General features: G+C 45.3%; 1 protein-coding gene, 1 long non-coding RNA gene and 1 pseudogene across 2 annotated transcripts in view; 2 read left to right on the top strand and 1 right to left on the bottom strand.

The window, feature by feature from the left end:
* The window catches only part of LOC149970207 (uncharacterized), a 422,622-nt gene that overhangs the window by 9,792 nt on the left and 387,481 nt on the right, over nt 1-25,349 (top strand). The gene's annotated exons all lie outside the window — the stretch shown is intronic.
* LOC110487938 (adhesion G protein-coupled receptor B2-like) overlaps nt 1-25,349 on the bottom strand; it is a 201,777-nt gene that overhangs the window by 144,076 nt on the left and 32,352 nt on the right. The window contains exon 8 of the mRNA XM_090227428.1: nt 22,660-22,703. Coding sequence (XP_090083554.1) covers nt 22,660-22,703 — 44 coding nt within the window. The remainder of the gene's footprint in view (nt 1-22,659; nt 22,704-25,349) is intronic.
* LOC149970209 (uncharacterized) lies at nt 4,686-7,822 on the top strand (annotated as a pseudogene).

Below are 25,349 nucleotides of genomic sequence, written 5' to 3'. Positions count from 1 at the left end.
AAACAAGTTTCAGACTGTGGTCTTGGTTTGTTTCTGGCACACATTTCCATCAAAACACCCTCCACTGGACTAGATTGACTAGGGTTAGGGAAAAGGGTCAATGCTTGGTCTATAATGATGTTATTTACTCATCAACAACCTTCTCTATCCAGGGGAAATAAATGGACTCATAATAACATTATAGTGATTACTCTGATCATTGTCAGTGGTTCATTTGTACACCGTGTCTAATGCTATTGTTGTGTTTGGGTCAATGAGCAACATGACAACATTCTTAATCTCCCCTGTGTTAAATATCCTCCTTACCCTGTCTGACATTTAAATAGATTTCTACAAGAGTCAAATTAAAAGCAAACCAAAAAATATTTTCAGAATGGCTTAATTCTGAGCTTTTATATTTGTTATATGTTGATCATTTGATATGTTAACCCTTTTTTTGTGGGCACAGAGAGGTTGCCTGAGCTAGGTTAATTTGAGGAAGTGAAACATGACTGCCTGAGCAATGGTGCACCGTGGTTGGTCAGTTCAGGTCAAGTTGGCCCAGGATTGGCCAGATTTCACCTGGCTTACAGAATGATGCAGATACTCACTGTTATACAGCTACTCCATGTCTTTTGGCTGGAAGCATAACCTGCAGCACAATGTGATATAACATCTACATACCACAAGAAGATTCAAGGTGTTCATGTGTGTGTTGTGTTTGTGTGTGTGTGTACATCTGTCGTGAGTGTGTTTTGTTTATGTTTGTGTGTGAGTGTGTGTACGTGTGTGTATGTGCATGTGTGTGTATGTTTGCGTGTGTGGGCGTGTGCATAAGCGTGTGTACGTGTGTGTGTGTGTCCCAGCCAAGTCACCTGCGATACAAGTCAGTGTGTGACGTTCATCTACATCTGAGGATGTTAGGAGATGACATGGAAACTGGCCACTAGGGGCGACAGTGAGCGATGTTATCTTCAAGTAGGTTTTGGTTTTGCTAGGGTGCTGTGGATGGGGATGGTGGGTGGGAACAATGCAGGAGTGGCTTTGGGACAAGTCTCTGAATGTCCTTGAGTGGCCCAGCCAGAGCCCGGACTTGAACCCAATCGAACATCTCTGGAGAGACCTGGAAACAGCTGTGAAGCAACGCTCCCCATCCAACCTGACAGAGCTGGAGAGAATGGGAAACTCACCAAATACAGGTGTGCCAAGCTTGTAGTGTCATACCGAAGACTCGGGGCTGTAATCGCTGCCAATGGCGCTTCAACTAAATACTGTTTAAACGGTCTGAATACTTACGTGAATGTGATATTTCCATTTTTTATTTGTTATAAATGTGCAAACATTTATAAAAATCTGTTTTTGCTTTGTCAATATGGGGTAATGGGTGTAGATTGATGAGGGGGAAAAAACAATGTAATCAATGTTATAATAAGGCTATAACATAATAACATTTGGAATATTCAAGAGGTCTGAATACTTTCCAAATGCACTCTATTTGAGTATTCTTGTGTGTGTGTGTGTGTGTGTGTGTGTGTGTATGTGTGTGTATGTGTGTGTGTGACAACAGGTGTTCAAGCCTCCAGATCAGTACAGTGTTCTGGGTCAGGGGCGAGAGAGATGCTGGAGGCAAGATCAGGGACCAATGTCAGAAAGAAGCAGAAAATACATCATCCCTAAGCAGAGAGAGGCTTCAGAGACATAACCCAGCCAGAGAGAGAGAGAGAGAGAGAGAGAGAGAGAGAGAGAGAGAGAGAGAGAGACATGACCAAGCTAGAGAGAGAGAGACTTGACCAAGCCTGAGAGAGAGAGAGACATGAACCAGCGAGAGAGAGAGAGAGAAATGAACCAGCGAGTGAGAGAGAGAGACATGACCCAGCGAGTGAGAGAGAGAGACATGACCCAGCCAGTGAGAGAGAGAGAGAGACATGACCAAGCTAGAGAGAGAGAGAGAGATGACCCAGCCAGAGAGAGAGAGCGGGAGACATGACCAAGCTAGAGAGAGAGAGAGAGGGAGAGAGAGAGAGAGAGATGACCAAGCTAGCGAGAGAGAGACGTGACCCAGCCAGAGAGAGAGAGACATGACCCAGCCAGAGAAAGAGAGAGAGAGACATGACCCAGCGAGTGAGAGAGACATGACCCAGCCAGATAGAGAGAGAGAGATGATCCAGCTAGATAGAGAGAGAGAGAGAGAGAGACATGACCCAGCGAGTGAGAGAGACATGACCAAGCTAGAGAGAGAGAGATACAACCCATATTTATGCTTATTTATTTTATCTTGTGTCCTTTACCTTTTGTACATTGTTAAAACACTGTATATATATAATATGACATTTGTAATGTCTTTATTGTTTTGAAACTTCTGTATGTGTAATGTTTACTGTTCATTTTTATTGTTTATTTCACTTTATATATTATCTACCTCACTTGCTTTGGCAATGTTAACACATGTTTCCCATGCCAATAAAGCCCTTGAATTGAATTGAATTGAGAGAGATGACCCAGCCAGAGAGAGAGAGAGAGGGAGACATGACCAAGCTAGAGAGAGAGAGAGAGACAGACAGAGAGAGAGAGAGAGAGAGAGAGAGATGACCAAGCTAGGGAGAGAGAGAGAGAGAGGGAGAGAGAGAGACATTACCCAGCGAGTGAGAAAGAGACATGACCCAGCCAGAGATAGCGAGAGAGATGACCCAGCCAGAGAGAGAGAGAGAGATGACCCAGCCAGAGAGAGAGAGAGAGAGACATAACCAATCTAGAGAGAGAGAGGGAGAGAGGGAGAGAGGGAGAGAGAGAGAGAGACGACCAAGCTAGCGAGAGAGAGACGTGACCCAGCCAGAGAGAGAGAGAGACATGCAGCGAGAGAGAGAGAGAGCACCCCCCCTGTCAGCCACCCTGATAGCCCTTCTGACAAGCCCCCCACACCCACTGAGGACAAACACAAGACACAGATTGTACTACTTATGGACTCAAATGGGAAATATATAGAAGAAAAAATAACTTTTTCCCAAACACAGTGTGTCTCTGGTGTCCAAACACCCAGCGCGCCCTCGACCTTCTGTCTGAGGACCAACTAGGCTCACCTAGCCACATAATAATACACACAGGCACAAACGACCTGAGAGCACAGCAGGAAAGGGTGGCCACAGCACTGAAGGGAGTGATTGAATAGGCTTCTTCTACTTTCCCCAACGCACAAGTGGTTATCTCCACCCTGCTACCACGAAAAGACTTCCACCCTGCCACAATACAGTGGGTAAACGCAAGTATTTCCCGTGACTGTGCCTCAAAACCAAATGTTTTCCTGGCCCACCACTCCACCCTGGACTTGAACAGCCTCTATGACCAGGTCCACCTCTACAAGGCAGCAGTGCCCACCTTTGCCCGAACTCTAAAGGACATCGCTCTCAAACGTATCCCCAACACTTCACACAGGAGCAACAGATCAATAGACACCCCACCCAGACCAGCGAGACACTCTCCCAGACCTGCAGGACCCCTCCCCCCCCTGGACCTACACATAGAGGACCCACGCAAAGAGGAATTACATCCAGACCACAGCACACCCAGACACATCCACAACCCCACCCCAACCAATCAACACCCCCCCCACGTCAACCATGCCCACACCCCATTTAGGCCCCCTCAGATCGGACCTATGCCACTCCTGCCCACCTCATGCACCCCACCCCCGCAAAGAGGGCCTAAACATGGAAGCCACACATACGCCCAGGTAGTGAGCAGGCAAACAGTCCCAACCCCCACTCTCACACTCGCCCAAGCCAATGGCATGTACCAGATGCTCAGCAGGCTCTGCTCACACTTACTGGCCTGAGGCCAAACCACGACCAACAACATTGGACACTCTATGGAACAAAAAGCCTTCACTATATCATCCTGGAATATCCAAGACCTGAGGTCATCTGCCTTTGGCCTAAAGAGCAGGAACCCGGACTTCACCAAAGAAATCGGTAATACAGACATTGTCATCCTGCAAGAAACCTAGTATAGAGGAGACGGACCCACTGTTTGCCCTCTAGGTTACAGAGAGCTGGTAGTCCCATCCACCAAACTACCAGTTGTGAAACAGGGAAGGGACTCAGGGGGTATGCTAATTTGGTATAGAGCAGACCTAACTCACTCCATTAAATTAATCAAAACAGGAACATTCTACATTTGGCTAGAAATTCAAAAGGAAATGATCCTAACAGAGAAAAATGTCTTCCTGTGTGCTACCTATATCCCCCCACTAGAATCCCCATATTTTAATGAAGACAGCAACTCCATCCTGGAGGGGGAAATCAATCATTTCCAGGCCCAGGGACATGTAGTAGTCTGTGGTGACCTAAATGCCAGAACCGGACAAGAACCTGACACCCTCAGCACACAGGGGGACAAACACCTGCCTGGAGGTGACAGCATTCCCTCCCACATATGCCCCTCTAGGCACAACTATGACAACATAACCAACAAAAACGGGTCACAACTCCTGCAGCTCTGTCGCACGCTGGGTATGTACATAGTCAATGGTAGGCTTCGAGGGGACTCCTATGGTAGGTACACCTATAGCTCATCTCTTGGCAGTAGTACTGTAGACTACTTTATCACTGACCTCAACCCAGAGTCTCTCAGAGCGTTCACAGTCAGCCCACTGACACCCCTATCAGACCACAGTAAAATCACAGTCTACTTGAACAGAGCAATACTCAATCATGAGGCATCAAAGCCAAAGGTACTGAGAAACATTAAGAAATGCTATAGACGGAAGGAATGCAGTTTGGAAACCTACCAAAAAACAACTAGGCAACAACAAATTCAATCCCTTTTAGACAATTTCCTGGGTAAAACGTTCCACTGTAATAGTGAAGGTGTAAACTTGGCAGTAGAAAATCTTAACGGTATATTTGACCTCTCAGCTTCCCTATCAAATCTAAAAATCTCAAATAGAAAACCGAAGAAAATTAACAAGAATGACAAATGGTTTGATGAAGAATGCAAACATCTAAGAAAGAAACTGAGAAACCTGTCCAACCAAAAACATAGAGACCCGGAAAACCTGAGTCTACGCCTTCACTATGGTGAATCACTAAAACAATACAGAAATACACTACGGAAAAAGAAGGAACAGCATGTCAGAAATCAGCTCAATGTAATTGAAGAATCCATAGACTCTAACCACTTCTGGGAAAATTGGAAAACACTAAACAAACAACAACACAAAGAATTATCTATCCGAAATGGAGATGTATGGGTAAACCACTTCTCCAATCTTTTTGGCTCTATAACAAAGAATAAAGAGCAAAAACATATACATGATCAAATACAGATCTTAGAATCAACTATTAAAGACTACCAAAACCCACTGGATTCTCCAATTACATTTAATGATTTACAGGACAAAATAAAAACCCTCCAACCCAAAAAGGCCTGTGGTGTTGATGGTATCCTCAATGAAATGATCAAATATACAGACAACAAATTCCAATTGGCTATACTAAAACTCTTTAACATCATACTTAGCTCTGGCATCTTCCCCGATATTTGGAACCAAGGACTGATCACCCCAATCCACAAAAGTGGAGACAAATTTGACCCCAATAACTACCGTGGAATATGCGTCAACAGTAACCTTGGGAAAATCCTCTGCATTATCATTAACAGCAGACTCGTACATTTCCTCAATGAAAACAATGTACTGAGCAAATGTCAAATTGGCTTTTTACCAAATTACCGTACAACAGACCATGTATTCACCCTGCACACCCTAATTGACAACCAAACAAACCAAAACAAAGGCAAACTCTTCTCATGCTTTGTTGATTTCAAAAAAGCCTTCGACTCAATTTGGCATGAGGGTCTGCTATACAAACTGATGGAAAGTGGTGTTGGGGGTAAAACATACGACATTATAAAATCCATGTACACAAACAACAAGTGTGCGGTTAAAATTGGCAAAAAACACACATTTCTTCACACAGGGTCGTGTGGTGAGACAGGGATGCAGCTTAAGCCCCACCCTCTTCAACATACTGTATGCTTATTTATTTTATCTGTCCTTTAACCATTTGTACATTGTTAAAACACTGTATACATATAATATGACATTTGTAATGTCTTAATTGTTTTGAAACTTCTGTATGGGTAATGTTTACTGTTAATTTTTATTGTTTATTTCACTTTATATATTCACTTTATATATTATCTACCTCACTTGCTTTGCAATGTTAACACATGTTTCCCATGCCAATAAAGCCCTTGAATTGAAGCCCTTTGAATTGAGAGAAAGAGAGAGAGAGATATGACCCAGCCAGCGAGAGAGAGAGGGCTAGAGAGATAAATTACCCAGCCAGAAAGATAGAGAGAGAGACATGAGCCAGCCAGACAGAGAGAGAGAGACATGCCCAAGCCATTGCTTTGGCAATGTTAACACATGTTTACCATGCCAATAAATCCACTTGAATTGAATTGAATTGAGAGAGAGATGACCCAGCAAGAGAGAGAGGGAGAGAGAGAGAAAAATGACCCAGACAGAGAGAGAGAGAGACATGACCCAGCCAGACAGAGAGAGAGAGATATGACCAAGCCACAGAGAGAGAGAGAGAGAGAGAGAGATGACCCAGCCAGACAGAGAGAGATATGACCAAGCCACAGAGAGAGAGAGAGAGAGAGAGAGAGAGAGAAAGAGAGAGAGAGAGATGACCCAGCCAGAGAGAGAAAGGGGGGAGAGAGACATGACCCAGCCATTGAGAGAGAGAGAGAGAGACTCGGGGGGAATGCTAATTTCATGAATCTGAACTAATTAATTCAATCGAGAGAGACGTGACCCAGCCAAAGACAGAGAGAGAGAGAGACATGACCCAGCCAAAGAGAGAGAGAGAGAGAGAGAGAAAGAGAGAGACATGACCCAGCCATTGAGAGAGAGAGCAGATAGATCACCACTCTATGACCTGCCCTCACACAGCATAGGAGCCCAGACCAACCAGCCAGGCTTCACCATCCCTGCCTGCTGCACCCCTCCTCCCCAACCCACAGAACAGCCTCCCACTGACAGCGGCACCGGCACAGACCCCAGCTCCAACACCCACCAGCCCCCCCTCTGCCCCCTCCAGTCCAGAAGAAACACTGGCTGACATCGTCCTGTTGATGGACTCAAATGGGAAGTTTGTTCAAGAGAAGAAACGTTTCCCTAGACACAAAAGGAGAAAGGTGTGGTGCCCAACAACGCAGAGTGCCATGGAGCTGCTTGATAAGGCCCATCTCCGGTCGCCAAGCCACATAATCATACATACCCGGAAGCAACGAGAGGGAGAGGGTGGCAACTTCACTACGGGGAGTGATTGAGAAGGCCTCTGCAATCTTCCCCAACTCAAGAATAGTGGTGTCAACCCTTCTACAGAGGAAGGACTTCCACCCTGCCACAATCCAAAGAATAAACACCAGCCTCTCCCGGGACTGTGTCCTGCGACCCAATGTACACCTGGCCCACCATCCCACCCTCGATCTGGACTGTCTCTATGACCATGTTCACCTGTACAGGGAGAGAGTCCCCATCCTTGCCAAGACTCTCAAGGACGTCGCTTTAAACCGCAGTCCGACCTCTCCACCCAGGAACAGCGGAGCAATCTCCACCCCGCCAAGATCACAGAGACAACACCCCGGACCAGCACCCTGGAACCCCCAGCCACGACCACAGCACCACCAACCTCAATGCCCACCACAGACCACCCCAGCCCACCCTAGCCCAGCTTCAGAGCCACCCAGACGAGGCATCCCACCCCCCTGCCCCCCACCACAGACCCACACTTGGAGGAGCCACAGCCCAGCAGGCAGAGCTACGCACAGGCTGTGAGAGGAGCAACTGGCCCAGCCCCCACCAACCAAATGAGTGACATTAAACAAATGCTGAGTCTACTATGCTCACATGTGATAGGCCGAGGGTCCTGGTAAGATGACCACAAGAACTCCACCATCCTCACACTACACCCACCCAAGTGGCATGACACAAATCTTAAATGATAAACAAATCACATTTGCATAATAAGAGTTTACTTTAATTGAAAAATCCTATTTTAATAGATGTTGATTTGTGAGTGTTTGTCTCATTTTGAAGGTAAAGAAAAAAAAAGTTATGAAATCTTTTTACGTTGCATGTTGGAATTTACAAGGATGGAAGTCCTCTGCTTTTGAACTAAAGAGCAGAAACCCAGACTTCCTGAAAGAAATTGCTGTTGATATTGTAGTACGACAGGAAACATGGTGCAGAGGAGATGTTTCCACCTGGCTGTCCAATAGGTTACAGGGAGATAATCATACCATCCACTAAATTAAGAGGAATCAGACAGGGCAGAGACTCAGGGGGAATGCTAATATGGTATAAATCTGAACTAATTCATTCAATCGAATTGATCAAAACAGGAGAATTCTTTATATGGTTAAAAATCAACAAGGAGGCTATCTTGACAGATAAAAACGTCTTCCTCTGTGCCACATACATTGCCCCCTCAGAGTCACCCTACTTCAATGAAGAGAGTTTCTCCATTCTAGAGGGCGAAATTAGTCACTTTCAGGCCCAAGGCAACGTACTGGTCTGTGGAGGCCTGAATGCTAGAACAGCAGAAGAACAAGGCACTATTAACAGTCGTGTGGATAAACACCTACCAGGAAGCAACAACCTTTCCCTCCCCACATACCCCCACAGAAACAACTATGACAAAGTGAAAAACAAAAACGGAGTACAGCTCTTGAAGCTCTGTCGAACACTGGGTCTGTACATAGTCAACGGTAGGCTGAGAGGGGACTCTTTTGGTAGGAACACCTACAGCTCATCCCTTGGCAGCAGCACTGTAGACTACTTCCTCACCGACCTAAACCCAGAGTCTCTCAGAGCCTTCACAGTCAGCCCACTAACACCTCTCTCAGACCACAGTGAAATCACAGTGTATCTGAGAAGATCAGAACCCAACCACGAAGCATCACGGCCCAACAAATTGCATGGTACAAAACAGGCCTATAGATGGAGTGCAAACAGTACAGACATCTACCAAAAAGCAATTAGTAGCCAAAAAATACAATCTCTCCTGGACAACTTTTTAGCCTTAACATTCTCCTACAGCAATGAAGGTGTAAATGTGGCTGTTTGAAACATAAACTTTATATTTGACAAATTAGCCTCCTTGGCTAATTTAAAGAAGCATAAGAGCAAACCAGAAATAACAGATAATGAAAAATGGTTTGATAATGATTGCAAAAATCTAAGAAAGTCATTGAGAAATATATCTAATCAAAAACACAGAGAACTAGATAACAAAAATACACACCTTCAATATGGGGAAACACTGAAGCAATACAAACACACCCTACGAACAAAAAAGGAACAGCACATTAGAAATCAGCTGAATGGGATTGAGGAATCCATAGAATCAAACCACTTCTGGGAGAATTGGAATACATTAATTAAACAAACCTCATCATGAGGAATTCAGAATCCTGTGGATACCCAATTATAGAAGAAGAATTCTTGGGAAAACTATGCACTCTCCAACCCAAAAAGGCCTGTGGTGCTGATGGTATTTTAAATGTAATGATCAAATATACAGACCACAAATTCAAATTGGCTATACTCAAACTCTTCAACATTATCCCCACTGCATGTATTTTCCCCGATATTTGGAACCAGGGGTTGATCACACCAATCTATAAAAATTGAGACAAATTTGACCCAAATAATTACAAAGGAATTTGCGTTAACAGCAACTTGGGGAAACTTCTCTGCAGTATTATAAATAGCAGACTACATCATTTCCTTGACGAACACAACGTCCTGAGCAGAAGCCAGATTGGATGTATAAAACATTATCGTACAACAGACCACATTTACACCCTCCACACTAATTGATAAACAAGTAAACCAAAACAAAGGCGAAATCTACTCGTGTTTTGTAGATTTCAAGAAAGCATTTGATTCAATTTGGCACAAAGGTATTTTTTTATGATCTAATAGAAAGTGGTATTGGAGGGGAAACATATGATTTTATTAAATCAATGTACACTAAAAACAAATGTGCGGTTAAAATTGGCAACAAGTAAACAGACTTATTCTCTCAGGGACGGGGAGTGAAACAGGGCTGCCCAATAAGTCCAACACTATTTAACATCTACATTAATGAATTGGCAAAAACATTAGAAGAATCAGCAGCACCTGGTATCACCCTACACAACACTGTGTACGCAGATGACCTGGTGCTGCTGTCTCCCACTAAAGAGGGGTTACAGCAGCACCTAGATCATCTTCACAGGTTCTGTCAGACCTGGGCTCTGACCGTTAACCACAGGTTCTGTCAGACCTGGGCTCTGACCGTTAATCACAGGTTCTGTCAGACCTGGGCTCTGACCGTTAACCACGGGTTCTGTCAGACCTGGGCTCTTGTGGTTAACCACGGGTTCTGTCAGACCTGGGCTCTGACCGTTAACCACAGGTTCTGTCAGACCTGGGCTCTGACCGTTAATCACAGGTTCTGTCAGACCTGGGCTCTGACCGTTAACCACAGGTTCTGTCAGACCTGGGCTCTGACCGTTAACCACAGGCTCTGTCAGACCTGGGCTCTGACCGTTAACCACAGGTTCTGTCAGACCTGGGCTCTGACCGTTAACCACAGGTTCTGTCAGACCTGGGCTCTGACCGTTAACCACAGGTTCTGTCAGACCTGGGCTCTGACCGTTAACCTAGAAAAACAAATATAATGATATTACAAAAAAGGTCCAGAAATAAGGATGACAAATATAAATTCTATTTGGACACAGTTCTATTAGAACACACCAAAAACGACACATATCTAGGACTAAATATCAGCAACACAGGTAGCTCTCACATGGCTGTGAATGAGCTGAGAGACAAAGCAAGAAGAGCATTTTATGCCATTAAAAGGAACATCAAAATCGAAATTCCAATTAGAATCTGGCTCAACATTTTTCAATCAGTTATAGAACCAATTGCTCTATATGGCAGTGAAGTATGGGGTCCAATCTCTAATAATGAATTTACCAAATGGGACAAACATCCAATCGAAATACTGCATGCAGAGTTTATGAGGCTCAGTTCACCAACCCAAACCAACCCCATAGAGCCTCAGGACGGCACTCAGAAATCTGGCCCAACCAAATCATCACAAAACAAAAATAAAAATATATCACCTATTGGAAAGATGGCACAAAAAAAGTCAACGTCAATGCTATCTGGCTCTAAACAGACAGTACATGGTGGCAGACTATCTGACCACTGTGACTGATAGAAAACGGAGGAAAACATTGACTAGGTACAGACTCAGTGAGCACAGTCTGGCTATAAAGACCGTTCGTCACAGACAAACCTGGCTGCCCAGAGAGGACAGGCTGTGCTCACTCTGCTCCAGGGGAGAGGTAGAGACGGAGCTGCATTTCCTATTACACTGTGACAAATACTCAGACCTAAGAGAATATTTCTTTCCCAAAATTATAATTTAATACAAATAATTTGAAACTATAAAAGATGAAGAAAAAATCTAATATTTATTGGGTGAAAAGCCAAAATGTGCAGTTTTGGCAGCCAAATATGTGTCCTCCTGCTACAACCTGAGGGACAGCCAGTGAAAAGTGCAAAGTAATGTCGACAATATTTCCCATCTTGTTTTGTTTTGTCTTTCATACCATGTCATGTGTCTTCTCAGTCATGTTGACACTGGTCCACTACCATTGCTTTAATGTATTGTTGTTCTCATTAATATTGTTGTTGAAGTTGTTGTTAATGGTAATCCCATGTCCACTACTACTATTATTATTGCTGTTGGTCCCACCATTTATTTATATATAAATATATATATATTTTATATATCAACATTTATTTGTATTTTTATTTTTCGATATGTATACTTTGACAATGTAAGTAATAATGAACTTGCCATGTCAATAAATTTAATTGAATTGAGAGAGAGAGAGAGAGAGAGAGAGAGAGAGAGAGAGAGAGAGAGAGAGAGCGAGAGCGAGAGTGAGAGAGACATGGCCCACCCAGAGAGAGAGAGAGAAACATGACTCAGCCAGCCAGAGGGAGAGAGAGAGAAAGAGGGACACACATGACCCAGCCAGAGAGAGAGAGAGAGACATGACCCAGCCAGAGAGAGAGAGAGAGACATGACCCAGCCAGAGAGAGAGAGAGACCACTGTGACTGACCCAAAATTAAGGAAAGCTTTGACTATGTACAGTACAGACTCAGTGAGCATAGCCTTGCTATTGAGAAAGGCCGCCGTAGGCAGACATGGCTCTCAAGAGAAGACAGGCTATGTGCTCACTGCCCACAAAATGAGGTGGAAACTGAGCTGCACTTCCTAACCTCCTGCCCAATGTATGACCATATTAGAGAGACATATTTCCCTCAGATTACACAGATCCACAAAGAATTCGAAAACAAATACAATTTTGAAAAACTCCCATATCTACTGGTGAAATTCCACAGTGTGCCATCACAGCAGCAAGATTTGTGACCTGTTGCCACGAGAAAAGGGCAACCAGTGAAGAACCAACACCATTGTAAATACAACCCATATTTATGCTTATTTATTTTATCTTGTGTCCTTTAACTATTTGTACGTTGTTAAAACACTGTATAATATGACATTTGCAATGTCTTAATTGTTTTGAAACTTCTGTGTGTGTAATGTTTACTGTTAATTTTTATTGTTTCTCACTTTATATATTCACTTTATATATTATCTACCTCACTTGCTTTGGCAATGTTAACACATGTTTCCCATGCCAATAAAGCCCCTTGAATTGAATTGAATTGAGAGAGACATGGCCCAGCCAGGGAGACAGGGAGACAGGGAGACAGAGAGAGAGACAGAGAGAGAGACAGAGAGAGAGAGAGAGAGAGAGAGAGAGAGAGAGAGAGAGAAAGAGAGTATTGAGAAAGGCTGTCGTAAGAGAGAGAGAGAGAGTGAGAGAGACATGACCCACCCAGAGAGAGAGAGAGAGAGTGAGAGAAACATGACCCAGCCAGAGAGAGAGAGAGAGTGAGAGAAACATGACCCAGCCAGAGAGAGAGAGAGAGAACGTGAGGGAGAGAGACATGACCCAGCCAGCCAGAGGGAGAGAGAGAGAAAGAGGGACAGACATGACCCAGCCAGAGAGAGAGAGAGAGAGAGAGAGAGAGAGAGACATGACCAAGCCAGGGAGACAGAGAGAGAAAGAGAGAGAGAGAGAGAGAGAGAGAGAGAGAGAGAGAGAGACATGACCCTGCCAGAGAGAGAGAGATAGTGAGAGAGAGAGACATGACCCATCCAGAGAGGGAGAGACAGTGAGCGAGAGAGACATGACCCAGCCAGAGAGAGAGAGAGAGAGAGAGAAACATCATCTACAGAGAGATGAACCTGAAGAAGAGTTCCCTAAGCAAGCTGGTCCTGGGGCTCTGTTCACAAACAGACCCCACAGGACAACAACATAATTAGACCCAATCAAATCATGACAAATCAAAAAGATCATTACTTGACTAAATGGAAAGAATTTACAAAACAACTGAGCAAGCTAGAATGTTATGTTATTTAACAGAGAATACAGAGTAGCAGAATACCTGACCACTTCAAGTGAGGAAAGTTAGCTAACTGCTCTCTCACGTCTGTTCATTGAGCAGTGCAGCCCAAGTAGAGTCGTTGCTATGGATACATAATACACATTTCAGTTGAAAGCATTCAGTGGTACAACTGGCTAGGTATCCCCTTTCCCTGTCCTTTCCCTCCATGAACAGAGCTCATTTAGAGTGAGCAGCGCTCAGGGAACGAGTGACAGACAGAGCAGCAGCTAATGGATTTACTGACAGAGGTCGTTATTTCTGATTTCAGGTTTCGAGTAGGGTCGGGGTAGGATAGGGTAGGGTAGGGTCGGGCCTTACATTTGGAAGTAGCAATTGGGTCTGGTTAGGGTAGGGGTAGGTTGTATGGTAGGGGTAGGGTAGGGTAGGGTAGGGTAGGGTAGGGTAGGGTAGGAGATAGGGTAGGGTCAAGTAGGGTTGGGGTAGGGGTGGGGGTAGGGGTAGGGGTAGGGGTAGGGGTAGGGTAGGGTAGGGGTAGGGGTGGGTAGAGTAGAGTAGGGTTAGGGGTAGGGTAGGGTAGGGTAGGGTAGGGTAGGGTAGGGCATGGTATGGATAGGGTAGGGTATGGTAGGGTATAGTAGGGTTAGGGGTAGGGCTGAACAGGGCATGGTAGGGTAGAGTAGGGTTAGGGTTAGGGTTAGGGTTTAGGGTAGGGTAGATTAGGGTAGGGTAAAGTAGGGTAAGGTAGGGTGTGTGTGTGTGTGTGTGTGAACCCATTAGAGACCTCCCTCCACCTGAACCCATTAGAGACCTCACTCCACCTGAACCCATTAGAGACCTCACTCCACCTGAACCCATTAGAGACCTCACTCCACCTGAACCCATTAGAGACCTCACTCCACCTGATATCAGGTAGAGACCTCCCTCCACCTGAACCCATTAGAGACCTCACTCCACCTGATATCAGGTAGAGACCTCCCTCCACCTGAACCCATTAGAGACCTCACTCCACCTGATATCAGGTAGAGACCTCCCTCCACCTGAACCCATTAGAGACCTCTCCACCTGAACCCATTAGAGACCTCACTCCACCTGAACCCATTAGAGACCTCACCCGACCTGAACCCAGTTAGAGACCTCACTCCACCTGAACCCATTAGAGACCTCACTCCACCTGAACCCATTAGAGACATCACTCCACCTGAACCCATTAGAGACCTCACTCCACCTGAACCCATTAGAGACCTCACTCCACCTGAACCCATTAGAGACCTCACTCCACCTGAACCAAGTTGAATACAATTTGACACAGATCCATTAATATGATAGACAGAGAGAGAGAAATAAAGACATACTGTAAATAGAGAGAGTGAGAGAGAGAGAGAAAGGGAGTGAAATAAAGGGAGTGAGAGAGAGAGCAGAGAGAGAGCAGAGAGAGAGAGTGATAGAAAGGGAGCGAGAGAGAGAGAGAGAGGGAGAGAGAGAGAGAGAGAGAGAGAGAGAGAAGATAGAGAGAGAGTGATAGAAAGGGAGTGAGAGAGAGAGAGTGATAGAAAGGGAGCGAGAGAGAGAGCAGAGAGAGAGAGAGTGATAGAAAAGGAGCGAGAGAGAGAGAGAGAGAGAGAGAGAGCAGAGAGAGAGAGAGAGTGTGATAGAAAAGGAGCAAGAGAGAGAATAGAGAGAGAGAGAGAGAGAGAGAGAGAGTGATAGAAAAGGAGCGAGAGAGAGAGAGAGAGAAGAGAGAGATAGAAAAGAGGAGTGAGAGAGAGAGCAGAGATAGTGATAGAAAAGGAGCGAGAGAGAGAGAGAGAGAGAGAGAGAGAGAGAGAGAGTGATAGAGAGAGCGAGAGAGAGAGAGAGAGGAGTGTGGATGTGGGGACACCAGATGGTGAGGACATATGGGCCTTCTAAAAAAACAAAACACAACAAAACTGAACTGTGAACAGAAACTGCTGGCCAATGTAGCCTTTTACTTTCTGCACGCACGCACTCACGCACGCACACACACACACACGCACACACTTGGATAAATCATGGATACACACACTCACACACACACCTTCAGGCTTACAAACACTCAAGGGGAGGGAGTGAGATTTGCTCAAGAAATGTGTGTCCTGATGCAGCCCTTAAATCCCCAACTGAGTGTCTGTTTTAGAAATTGACAGGATACACACACAGACACACACACACACACACACACACACAATTATCTCTACAGGAAGTCCGTATCAATTAATACAAGTCATGTATATGGGGGGGCAGGTAGCCTAGTGGTTTGATCGTTTGGCCAGTAAATGAAAGGTTGCTAGATCGAATCCACAAGCTGACAAGGTTCTGTGTTTCTCCTCCACTAGAGAGGACAGTAGTGGAAGTGTTCTCTCTGATGCTCTGTGTTTCTCCTCCACTACTGTCCTCTCTGATGCTCTGTGTTTCTCTTCTCTGATGCTCTGTGTTTCTCCTCCACTACTGTCCTCTCTGAGGCTCTGTGTTTCTCCTCCACTACTCTCCTCTCTGATGCTCTGTGTTTCTCCTCCACTACTGTCCTCTGATGCTCTGTGTTTCTCCTCCACTACTGTCCTCTCTGATGTTCTGTGTTTCTCCTCTCTGATGCTCTGTGTTTCTCCTCCACTACTGTCCTCTGATGCTCTGTGTTTCTCCTCCACTACTGTCCTCTCTGATGTTCTGTGTTTCTCCTCTCTGATGCTCTGTGTTTCTCCTCCACTACTGTCCTCTCTGATGCTCTGTGTTTCTCCTCCACTACTGTCCTCTCTGATGCTCTGTGTTTCTCCTCTCTGATGCTCTGTGTTTCTCCTCTCTGATGCTATGTGTTTCTCCTCTCTGATGCTCGGTGTGTCTCCTCTCTGATGTTCTGTGTTTCTCCTCTCTGATGTTCTGTGTTTCTCCTTCTCCACTGTCCTGTCTATCTGTCTTTTTCTCTGCCCCTGGAGGTTTGTCTTGTTCTAGTGACAAGGGGGTTGGGAAAGGTGAAATACTTCTGTAAACAAACTTTTTGTACTGCAGTATGTTGTTATATCTCGGTAGGATCCTTTCTCAGGTACCCATCAGTCTCCCTATCTCCCTGGGTTATACACACACACTGGGACATGTACACACACACAATTCTCCCTGGGTTACAGATAAAAGCACTACTGTGCTCATCTTCCCTGAGCCCCTACCAGAGGAGCATGCACACACACACACACACACACACACACACACACACACACACACACACACACACACACACACGCTATAATCCTGGGTGTTTGGTTGTATTGCTGTGTGACAGTGATCTCTGTACCTCCCTGCTTGGTAATCAGACTTGTTGGCTCCTATGTTAATGAAGGGGAACTTAATGTGACTGGTTGGCTCCTATGTTAACGAAGGGGAACTTAATGTGACTGGTTGTCTCCTATGTTAACGATGGGGAAGTTAATGTGACTGGTTGGCTCCTATGTTAACGATGGGGAAGTTAATGTGACTGGTTGGCTCCTATGTTAACGATGGGGAAGTTAATGTGACTGGTTGGCTCCTATGTTAACGATGGGGAAGTTAATGTGACTGGTTGGCTCCTATGTTAACGATGGGGAAGTTAATGTGACTGGTTGGCTCCTATGTTAACGATGGGGAAGTTAATGTGACTGGTTGGCTCCTATGTTAACGATGGGGAAGTTAATGTGACTGGTTGGCTCCTATGTTAACGATGGGGAAGTTAATGTGACTGGTTGGCTCCTATATTAACGATGGGTAAGTTAATGTGACTGGTTGGCTCCTATCTTAACGATGGGGAAGTTAATGTGACTGGTTGGCTCCTATCTTAACGATGGGGAAATTAATCTGGATGCTAATCTGGATGCTGGTTAATTTTCTTTGCAGACCTGATTCTTTCCAAGATGGAAGCCACCACTTTGATGAACGCCAATATTCCTTCTGCTTACAGCATAAAGGGGCATTGTTTCCATGCCAACCAGACAGTATTGTGTACTGTCTGTGATTGACATACTATGAAATGGGAGAGTGGATCTGGATGCACAGCTCAGGTGACCACTAACCAATTTGAGCACAGCTCAGGTGACCACTGACCAATGAGAGTCCAGCTCAGGTGAACGCTGACTAATGAGAGCACAGCTCAGGTGACCACTGACGAATGAGAGCACAGCTCAGGTGAACAGTGACCAATGAGATTCAAATCTGATGAAAACAGGCAACAAAAAATAATTGAAAAAGCTGTTGTGCTGCAACTCACTGCTTTCCTGAAAACAAACAACGTATACGATACGCTTCAGTCTGGTTTTAGACCCCATCACAGCACTGAGACTGCGCTTGTGAAGGTGGTAAATGACCTTTTAATGGCGTCAGACCGAGGCTCTGCATCTGTCCTCGTGCTCCTAGACCTTAGTGCTGCTTTTGATACCATCGATCACCACATTCTTTTGGAGAGATTGGAAACCCAAATTGGTCTACATGGACAAGTTCTGGCCTGGTTTAGATCTTTTCTGTTGGAAAGTTATCAGTTGGTCTCTGTGGACGAACATATCAAGACTGTTTCAAGGACAGCTTTTTTTCATCTACGTAACATTGCAAAAATCTGAACATTTCTGTCCAAAAATTATGCAGAAAAATTAATCCGTGCTTTTGTCACTTCTAGGTTAGACTACTACAATGCTATACTCTCCGTCTACCCGGATAAAGCACTAAATAAACTTCAGTTAGTGCTAAACACGGCTGCTAGAATCTTGACAAGAACCAAAAAAAAAATCATATTACTCCAGTGCTAGCCTCCCTACACTGGCTTCCTGTCAAGCCAAGGGCTGATTTCAAGGTTTTACTGCTAACCTACAAAGCATTACATGGGCTTGCTCCTTACTGTCCCTATAATTTCTAAGCAAACAGCTGGAGGCAGGGCTTTCTCCTATAGAGCTCAATTTTTATAGAATGGTCTGCCTACCCATGTCAGAGACGCAGACTCGGTCTCAACCTTTAAGTATTTACTGAAGACTCATCTCTTCAGTAGGTCATATGATTGAGTGTAGTCTGGCCCAGGAGTGTGAAGGTGAACGGAAAGGCACTGGAACAACGAACCGCCCTTGCTGTCTCTGCCTGGCCGGTTCCCCTCTCTCCACTGGGATTCTCTGCCTCTAACCCTGTTACAGGGGCTGAGTCACTGGCTTACTGTTGCTCTTCCATGCCGTCCCTGCGAGGAGTGCGTCCCTTGAGTGGGTTGAGTCATTGACGTGATCTTCCTGTCTGGGTTGGCGACCCCCCCCCCTTGGGTTGTGCCGTGGCGGACATCTTTGTGGGCTGGGGTTATATCCTGCCTGTTTGGCCCTGTCCGGGGGTATCGTCGGATGGGGCCACAGTGTATCCCGACCACTCCTGTCTCAGCCTCCAGTATGTATGCTGCATTAGTTTGTGTTGGGGGGGCTAGGGTCAGTCTGTTATATCTGGAGTATTTCTCCTGTCCGGTGTCCTGTGTGAATTTAATTATGCTCTCTCTAATTCTTTCTCTCTTTCGCTCTTTCTTTCTTTCTTTCTTTCTCTCTTTCTCTCTCTCGGAGGACCTGAGCCCTAGGACCATGCCTCAGGAATATCTGGCCTGATGACTCCTTGCTGTCCCCAGTCCACCTGGCCTTGCTGCTGCTCCAGTTTCAACTGTTCTGCATGGAGTCCTGACCTGTTCACCGGAAGTTCTACCTGTCCCAGACATGCTGTTTTCAACTCTCTAGAGACAGAAGGAGCAGTAGAGATACTCTGAATGATCGGCTATGAAAAGCCAACTGACATTTACTCCTGAGGTGCTGACTTGCTGCACCCTTGACAACTACTGTGATTATTATTATTTGACCCTGCTGGTCACCTATAAACATTTGAACATCTTGGCCATGTTCTGTTATAATGTCCACCTGGCACAGCCTGAAGAGGACTGGCCACCCCACATAGCCTGGTTCCTATCTAGGTTTCTTCCTAGGTTCTGGCCTTTCTAGGGAGTTTTTCCTAGCCACCGTGCTTCTACACCTGCATTGCTTGCTGTTTGGGGTTTTAGGCTGGGTTTCTGTACAGCACTTTGAGATATCAGCTGATGTGAGAAGGGCTTTATAAATAACATTTGATTTGATGACCAATCGATAAGTAATATGTAGGATATGTTTGACTACAGATTCCGCCTGTTAGGTCAGCTGTTGATTAATTGATTGATTGATTGATTGTGTACATTATTCAAGTTCAAGTTTGCGGACGACACAACAGTGGTAGGCTTGATTACCAACAACGACGAGACGGCCTACAGGGAGGAGGTGAGGGCCCTCGGAGTGTGGTGTCAGGAAAATAACCTCACACTCAACGTCAACAAAACTAAGGAGATGATTGTGGACTTAAGGAAACAGCAGAGGGAACACCCCCCTATCCACATCGATGGAACAGTAGTGGAGAGGGTAGCAAGTTTTAAGTTCCTCGGCATACACCTCACAGACAAACTGAATTGGTCCACTCACACAGACAGCATTGTGAAGGAGGCTGAAGAAATTCGGCTTGTCACTAAAAGCACTCACAAACTTCTACAGATGCACAATCGAGAGCATCCTGGCGGGCTGTATCACCGCCTGGTACGGCAACTGCTCCGCCCTCAACCATAAGGCTCTCCAGAGGGTAGTGAGGTCTGCACAACGCATCACCGGGGGCAAACTACCTGCCCTCCAGGACACCTACACCAACCGATGTCACAGGAAGGCCATAAAGATCATCAAGGACATCAACCACCCGAGCCACTGCCTGTTCACCCCGCTATCATCCAGAAGGCGAGGTCAGTACAGGTGCATCAAAGCTGGGACCGAGAGACTGAAAAACAGCTTCTATCTCAAGGCTATCAGACTGTTAAACAGCCACCACTAACATTGAGTGGCTGCTGCCAACACACTGACACTGACTCAACTCCAGCCACTTTAATAATGGGAATTGATGGGAAATGATGTAAATATATCACTAGCCACTTTAAACAATGCTACCTTATGTAGCATGTTACTTACCCTACATTATTCATCTCATATGCATACGTATATACTGTACTCTATATCATCGACTGTATCCTTATGTAATACATGTATCACTAGCCACTTTAACTATGCCACTTTGTTTACATACTCATCTCATATGTATATACTGTACTCGATACCATCTACTGTATCTGCCTATGCTGCTCTGTACCATCACTCATTCATATTTCCTTATGTACATATTCTTTATCCCCTCACACTGTGTACAAGACAGTAGTTTTGGAATTGTTAGTTAGATTACTTGTTGGTTATTACTGCATTGTCGGAACTAGAAGCACAAGCATTTCGCTACACTCGCATTAACATCTGCTAACCATGTGTATGTGACAAATAAAATTTGATTTGATTTGATTTGATTTGATTTTATTCTTCAAAATGATATTATTTCCACTGCTCACCAAAGGCTTTGTTGTTTCATTTTAACTTTATATTACACACCCAAATATTCAATTCATATTCTCCCAAGAGTGGCATCACAGCACAATTTAAGACCAATTTAAATAAAAATAATCCAAATAAAACATGTGATGAATATTGCCTTTGAGCAGTTGAGCATAGAGACAATCCTGTGTTTATTCTCATTGACTCATTTAATTATGCAATTAAAACTGCGGCTGGAAACTGTCTTCACTGTATTAATGAATGGAAGAAAACAGAGCTATTAGATTAAACCCACACACACACACACAGAGACACAGACACAGACACAGACACAGACACAGACACAGACACAGACACAGACACAGACACAGACACAGACACACGCACACGCACACGCACACGCACACGCACACACACACACACACACACACACACAAACACACACAAACACACACACCCAACAGGGCGGCTAACGTGTTAACCCTCGCAAGGCTGCAGGCCCAGACGGCATCCCCAGCCGCGACCTCAGAGCATGCGCAGAACAGCTGGCTGGTGTGTTTACAGACATATTCAATCAATCCTTATCCCAGTCTGCTGTTCCCACATGCTTCAAGAGGGCCACCCTTGTTCCACACTGCCCTAACCCATCTGTACAAGAGGAATACCTATGTGAGAATGCTGTTCATCGACTACAGCTCAGCATTTAACACCATAGTACCCTCCAAACTTGTCATCAAGCTCGAGACCCTGGGTCTCGACCCCGACCTGTGTTCAACTGGGTACTGGACTTCCTGACGGGCCGCCCCCAGGTGGTGAGGGTAGGTAACAACATCTCCACCCCGGTGATCCTCAACACTGGGGCCCCACAAGGTTGGGTTCAGAGCCCTCTCCTGTACTCCCTGTTCACCCACGACTGCGTGGCCATGCACGCCTCCAACTCAATCATCAAGTTTGAGGACGACACTACAGTGGTAGGCTTGATTACCAACAACGACGAGACGGCCTACAGGGAGGAGGTGAGGGCCCTCGGAGTGTGGTGTCAGTAAAATAACCTACACTCAACGTCAACAAAACAAAGGAGATGATAGTGGACTTCAGGAAACAGCAGAGGGAGCACCCCCCTATACACATCCATGGGACAGTAGTAGAGAGGGTAGTAAGTTTTAAGTTCCTCGGCGTACACATCACAGACAAACTGAATTGGTCCACCCACACATACAGCGTGGTGAAGAAGGTGCAACAGCGCCTTTTCAACCTCAGGAGGCTGAAGAAATTTGGCTTGTCACCAAACGCACTCAGAAACTTCTACAGATGCACAATCGAGAGCATCCTGTCGGGCTGTATCACCGCCTGGTATGGCAACTACTCCTCCCACAACCGTAAGCCTCTCCAGAGGGTAGTGAGGTCTGCACAACGCATCACCGGGGGCAAACTACCTGCACTCCAGGACACCTACCCCACCCGATGTCACAGGAAGGCCCAAGCATTTCGCTACACTCGCATTAACATCTGCTAACCATGTGTATGTGACAAATTCAAATCAAATTTGATTTGATTTGATAACAAAAAGCAAAGAGCATGCAAATTGAATATGTATTTGAGAGTTTGTGTGTATGTGTGCGCGTGCGTAGGTGTGTGTGAGTGCGTCCGTGCACACAGGCGTGTGTGTCTGTGTGTAGAGAATAAAAGTGACTTACAGGTTCCCATAGTCCCAGACAACACACTGAGGATCTGATGTGCCCTGGAAGAGACAAAAAACGACAAGAAAATATGAACTGTTACTACCAGAGGAGAGGGGGAGTTGGAAAACGGAAGTGAGAAACTGCTCACTGCCTGAGGAAAACAAGTGAAGGTGTGTGGAGGATGGAAGAAGAGGTAAACAGACAGACATAGGAAGAGAAAGTACAAGACAAGGGAGGGAGAACATGTATTTGCCGGAGGACAGACAGTGAAACAGCTACTGCTGGAGGGGACAGAGATTGTGTGTCAACAATAAAGAACGAAAAAGAGAGGAGATATAAAGACAGAGAGAGAGAGAGAGAGAGAGAGAGAGAGAGAGAGAGAGAGAGAGAGAGAGAGAGGAGGACAGAGAGACCGAGAGAGAGAGGGGGAGAGAGAGAGAGAGAGAGGACAGAGAGTGAGAACAGAGAGAGAGAGAGCGAGAGAGAGAGAGAGAGAGAGCGAGAGAGAGAGCGAGAGAGAGAGAGAGAGAGAGAGAGAGAGAGAGAGAGAGAGAGGGAGAGAGAGAGAGAGAGGGACAGAGAGACCGCGAGAGAGAGGGGGGGGGGAGAGAGGGGGGGGGGGGGGGAGAGAGATGAAAAAACCAACTGACATTTACTCCTGAGGTGCTGACCTGTTGCAACCTCTACAACCACTGTGATTATTATTATCTGACCCTGCTGGTCATCTATGAACATTTGAACATCTTGGCCATGTTCTGGTATAATCTCCACCCGACACAGCCAGAAGAGGACACCCCTCATAGCCTGGTTCCTCTCTACGTTTCTTCCTAGGTTCTGGCCTTTCTATGGCGTTTTTCCTAGCCACAGTGTTTTAGGCTGGGTTTCTGTACAGCACTTTGTGACATCGACAATGTAAAAATAGCTGAATAAATGCATTTGATTGATTGATTGATTGAGAGAGAGAGAGAGAGAGAGAGAGAGAGAGAGAGAGAGAGAGAGAGAGAGAGAGGGAGAGGGAGAGGGAGAGAGAGAGAGGGAGAGAGAGGGAGAGAGAGAGAGGGAGAGAGAGAGAGAGAGAGAGAGAGAGAGGGGGAGAGAGAGAGAGAGAGAGAGAGAGAGAGAGAGAGAGAGAGAGAGAGAGCGAGAGAGAGGGAGAGAGAGAGAGAGGGAGAGAGAGAGAGGGAGAGGGAGAAGGAGAGAGAGAGAGAGAGAAAGAGAGAGAGAGGGAGAGGGAGACCCGGACATTCTCTAAATCTAAACACAAATAGCTCTACTCAAAGTCTAGACAAGCATCCCATTCTGCAGACTCACTCCTAATCCATCGATTCACTTGAGACAAAGCCAATTCCACAGAGTAAAACGGCCTTTGATTGGCTAATCAAAGCTTAGTAGTGCATATAGCATTACTGAGGATGATTTTCCACGACTCCATCAGGGAATCGATCAGTGAATCGATTCACTCCAATTGATTCATCCACGCTCACCCCACCAGTGATCGGCATTATAAGTGAATCGATTGCTCTGGTCTAATTGAATCATCTGAACTTGTTCCACTCAATCTATAGGTCTCAATGTGTTTAATTCTACTGAGGACGAATCAACAGTTATTTGGATTTTAGGAGAGTCCAGTCCAGTCTATGACCTGATGAGGAAGCTCTCTTTTCCAGCCAAGCATTACCACGACCATTAAGCTAATCATTGACTCAATTCAGACAATCAGGAGAGCCAATCCTATCAGAGAAAAGATGGTTGGTTGCAGTGTACGAATAAACCTATTCACTTTAGTGCACTCAGATACAGAGGAGATCACACTTTTAGCATCTAAATACAGAAATTCCTTGTCCTCCAGCGAAAAAAATATAATCATAGCCCTTTCCGTTTCAGCTAAGCCATCTCTGGGGAGGTAGCGGAGGAAGGGTGCCTCTCTACGACCATCTATCAGTCGTTATATTGTGCCCATGAATAATTCAAGCTTCCCTTTGAGGCCCATCTGTTAATGAAGGGGAGTCTCCCTCTGGTGGTGGAGGACATTATTACACTGGTCCCCTGCACACTACTTACTCCTCCCTTGTTAAAAAAAAAAACAGTTCTACAATAGATAGAGGTTCTGTGGTTTGTAACCATTAAAACAGGTTACATATGGAATAGGATTCCACTGTGGTAAAAAGCAAACATTTTTGGGGCTATATAGAACCCTTTTTATGGTTCTTTATAGAACCTTTATGGAGAACAGTTCTATAAAGAACCTGTCTCAATCTTAAAGGTTCTTTGTTGATCCTTTTAAAGAACCATACAGGGTTTTATATTCTATTTATTCTGGTCAGCCATATTATACTGTTAAAATTTCATAGGTGTTATGATTGTGTTAATTGACAAGTTGAATTCAATGAGCTACCTCTGGAACAGCTGAGGAGAGAAGAACCACTGACTGATTCAGTCAACCGTTCTCCATCTACACAAGGCCAAACGTGAGTGTTTCACAAGACACCATTGAATGCATAGTCATATATGCAGAACATGGAATTGCATAACACAACACATTAGATAAACTGCAATGATGTTACATTTTTTTTTTAAAGGTTTAAAAAAAATGGTCATTTAGCAGACGCTCTTATCCAGAGCGACTTGTACCTTTTCGTACAGGTCCCACATGGGAATCAAACGTGGGACACAAACCCACAACCCTGGCATGCTCTACCAACTGA

The sequence above is a fragment of the Oncorhynchus mykiss genome, chromosome 30 (genome assembly GCF_057628025.1).
Source record: "Oncorhynchus mykiss isolate SJ-2025 chromosome 30, ASM5762802v1, whole genome shotgun sequence".
In the NCBI taxonomy this organism is placed as follows: Eukaryota; Metazoa; Chordata; class Actinopteri; order Salmoniformes; family Salmonidae; genus Oncorhynchus; species Oncorhynchus mykiss.
This window is presented reverse-complemented; position numbering and strand designations above follow the sequence as displayed.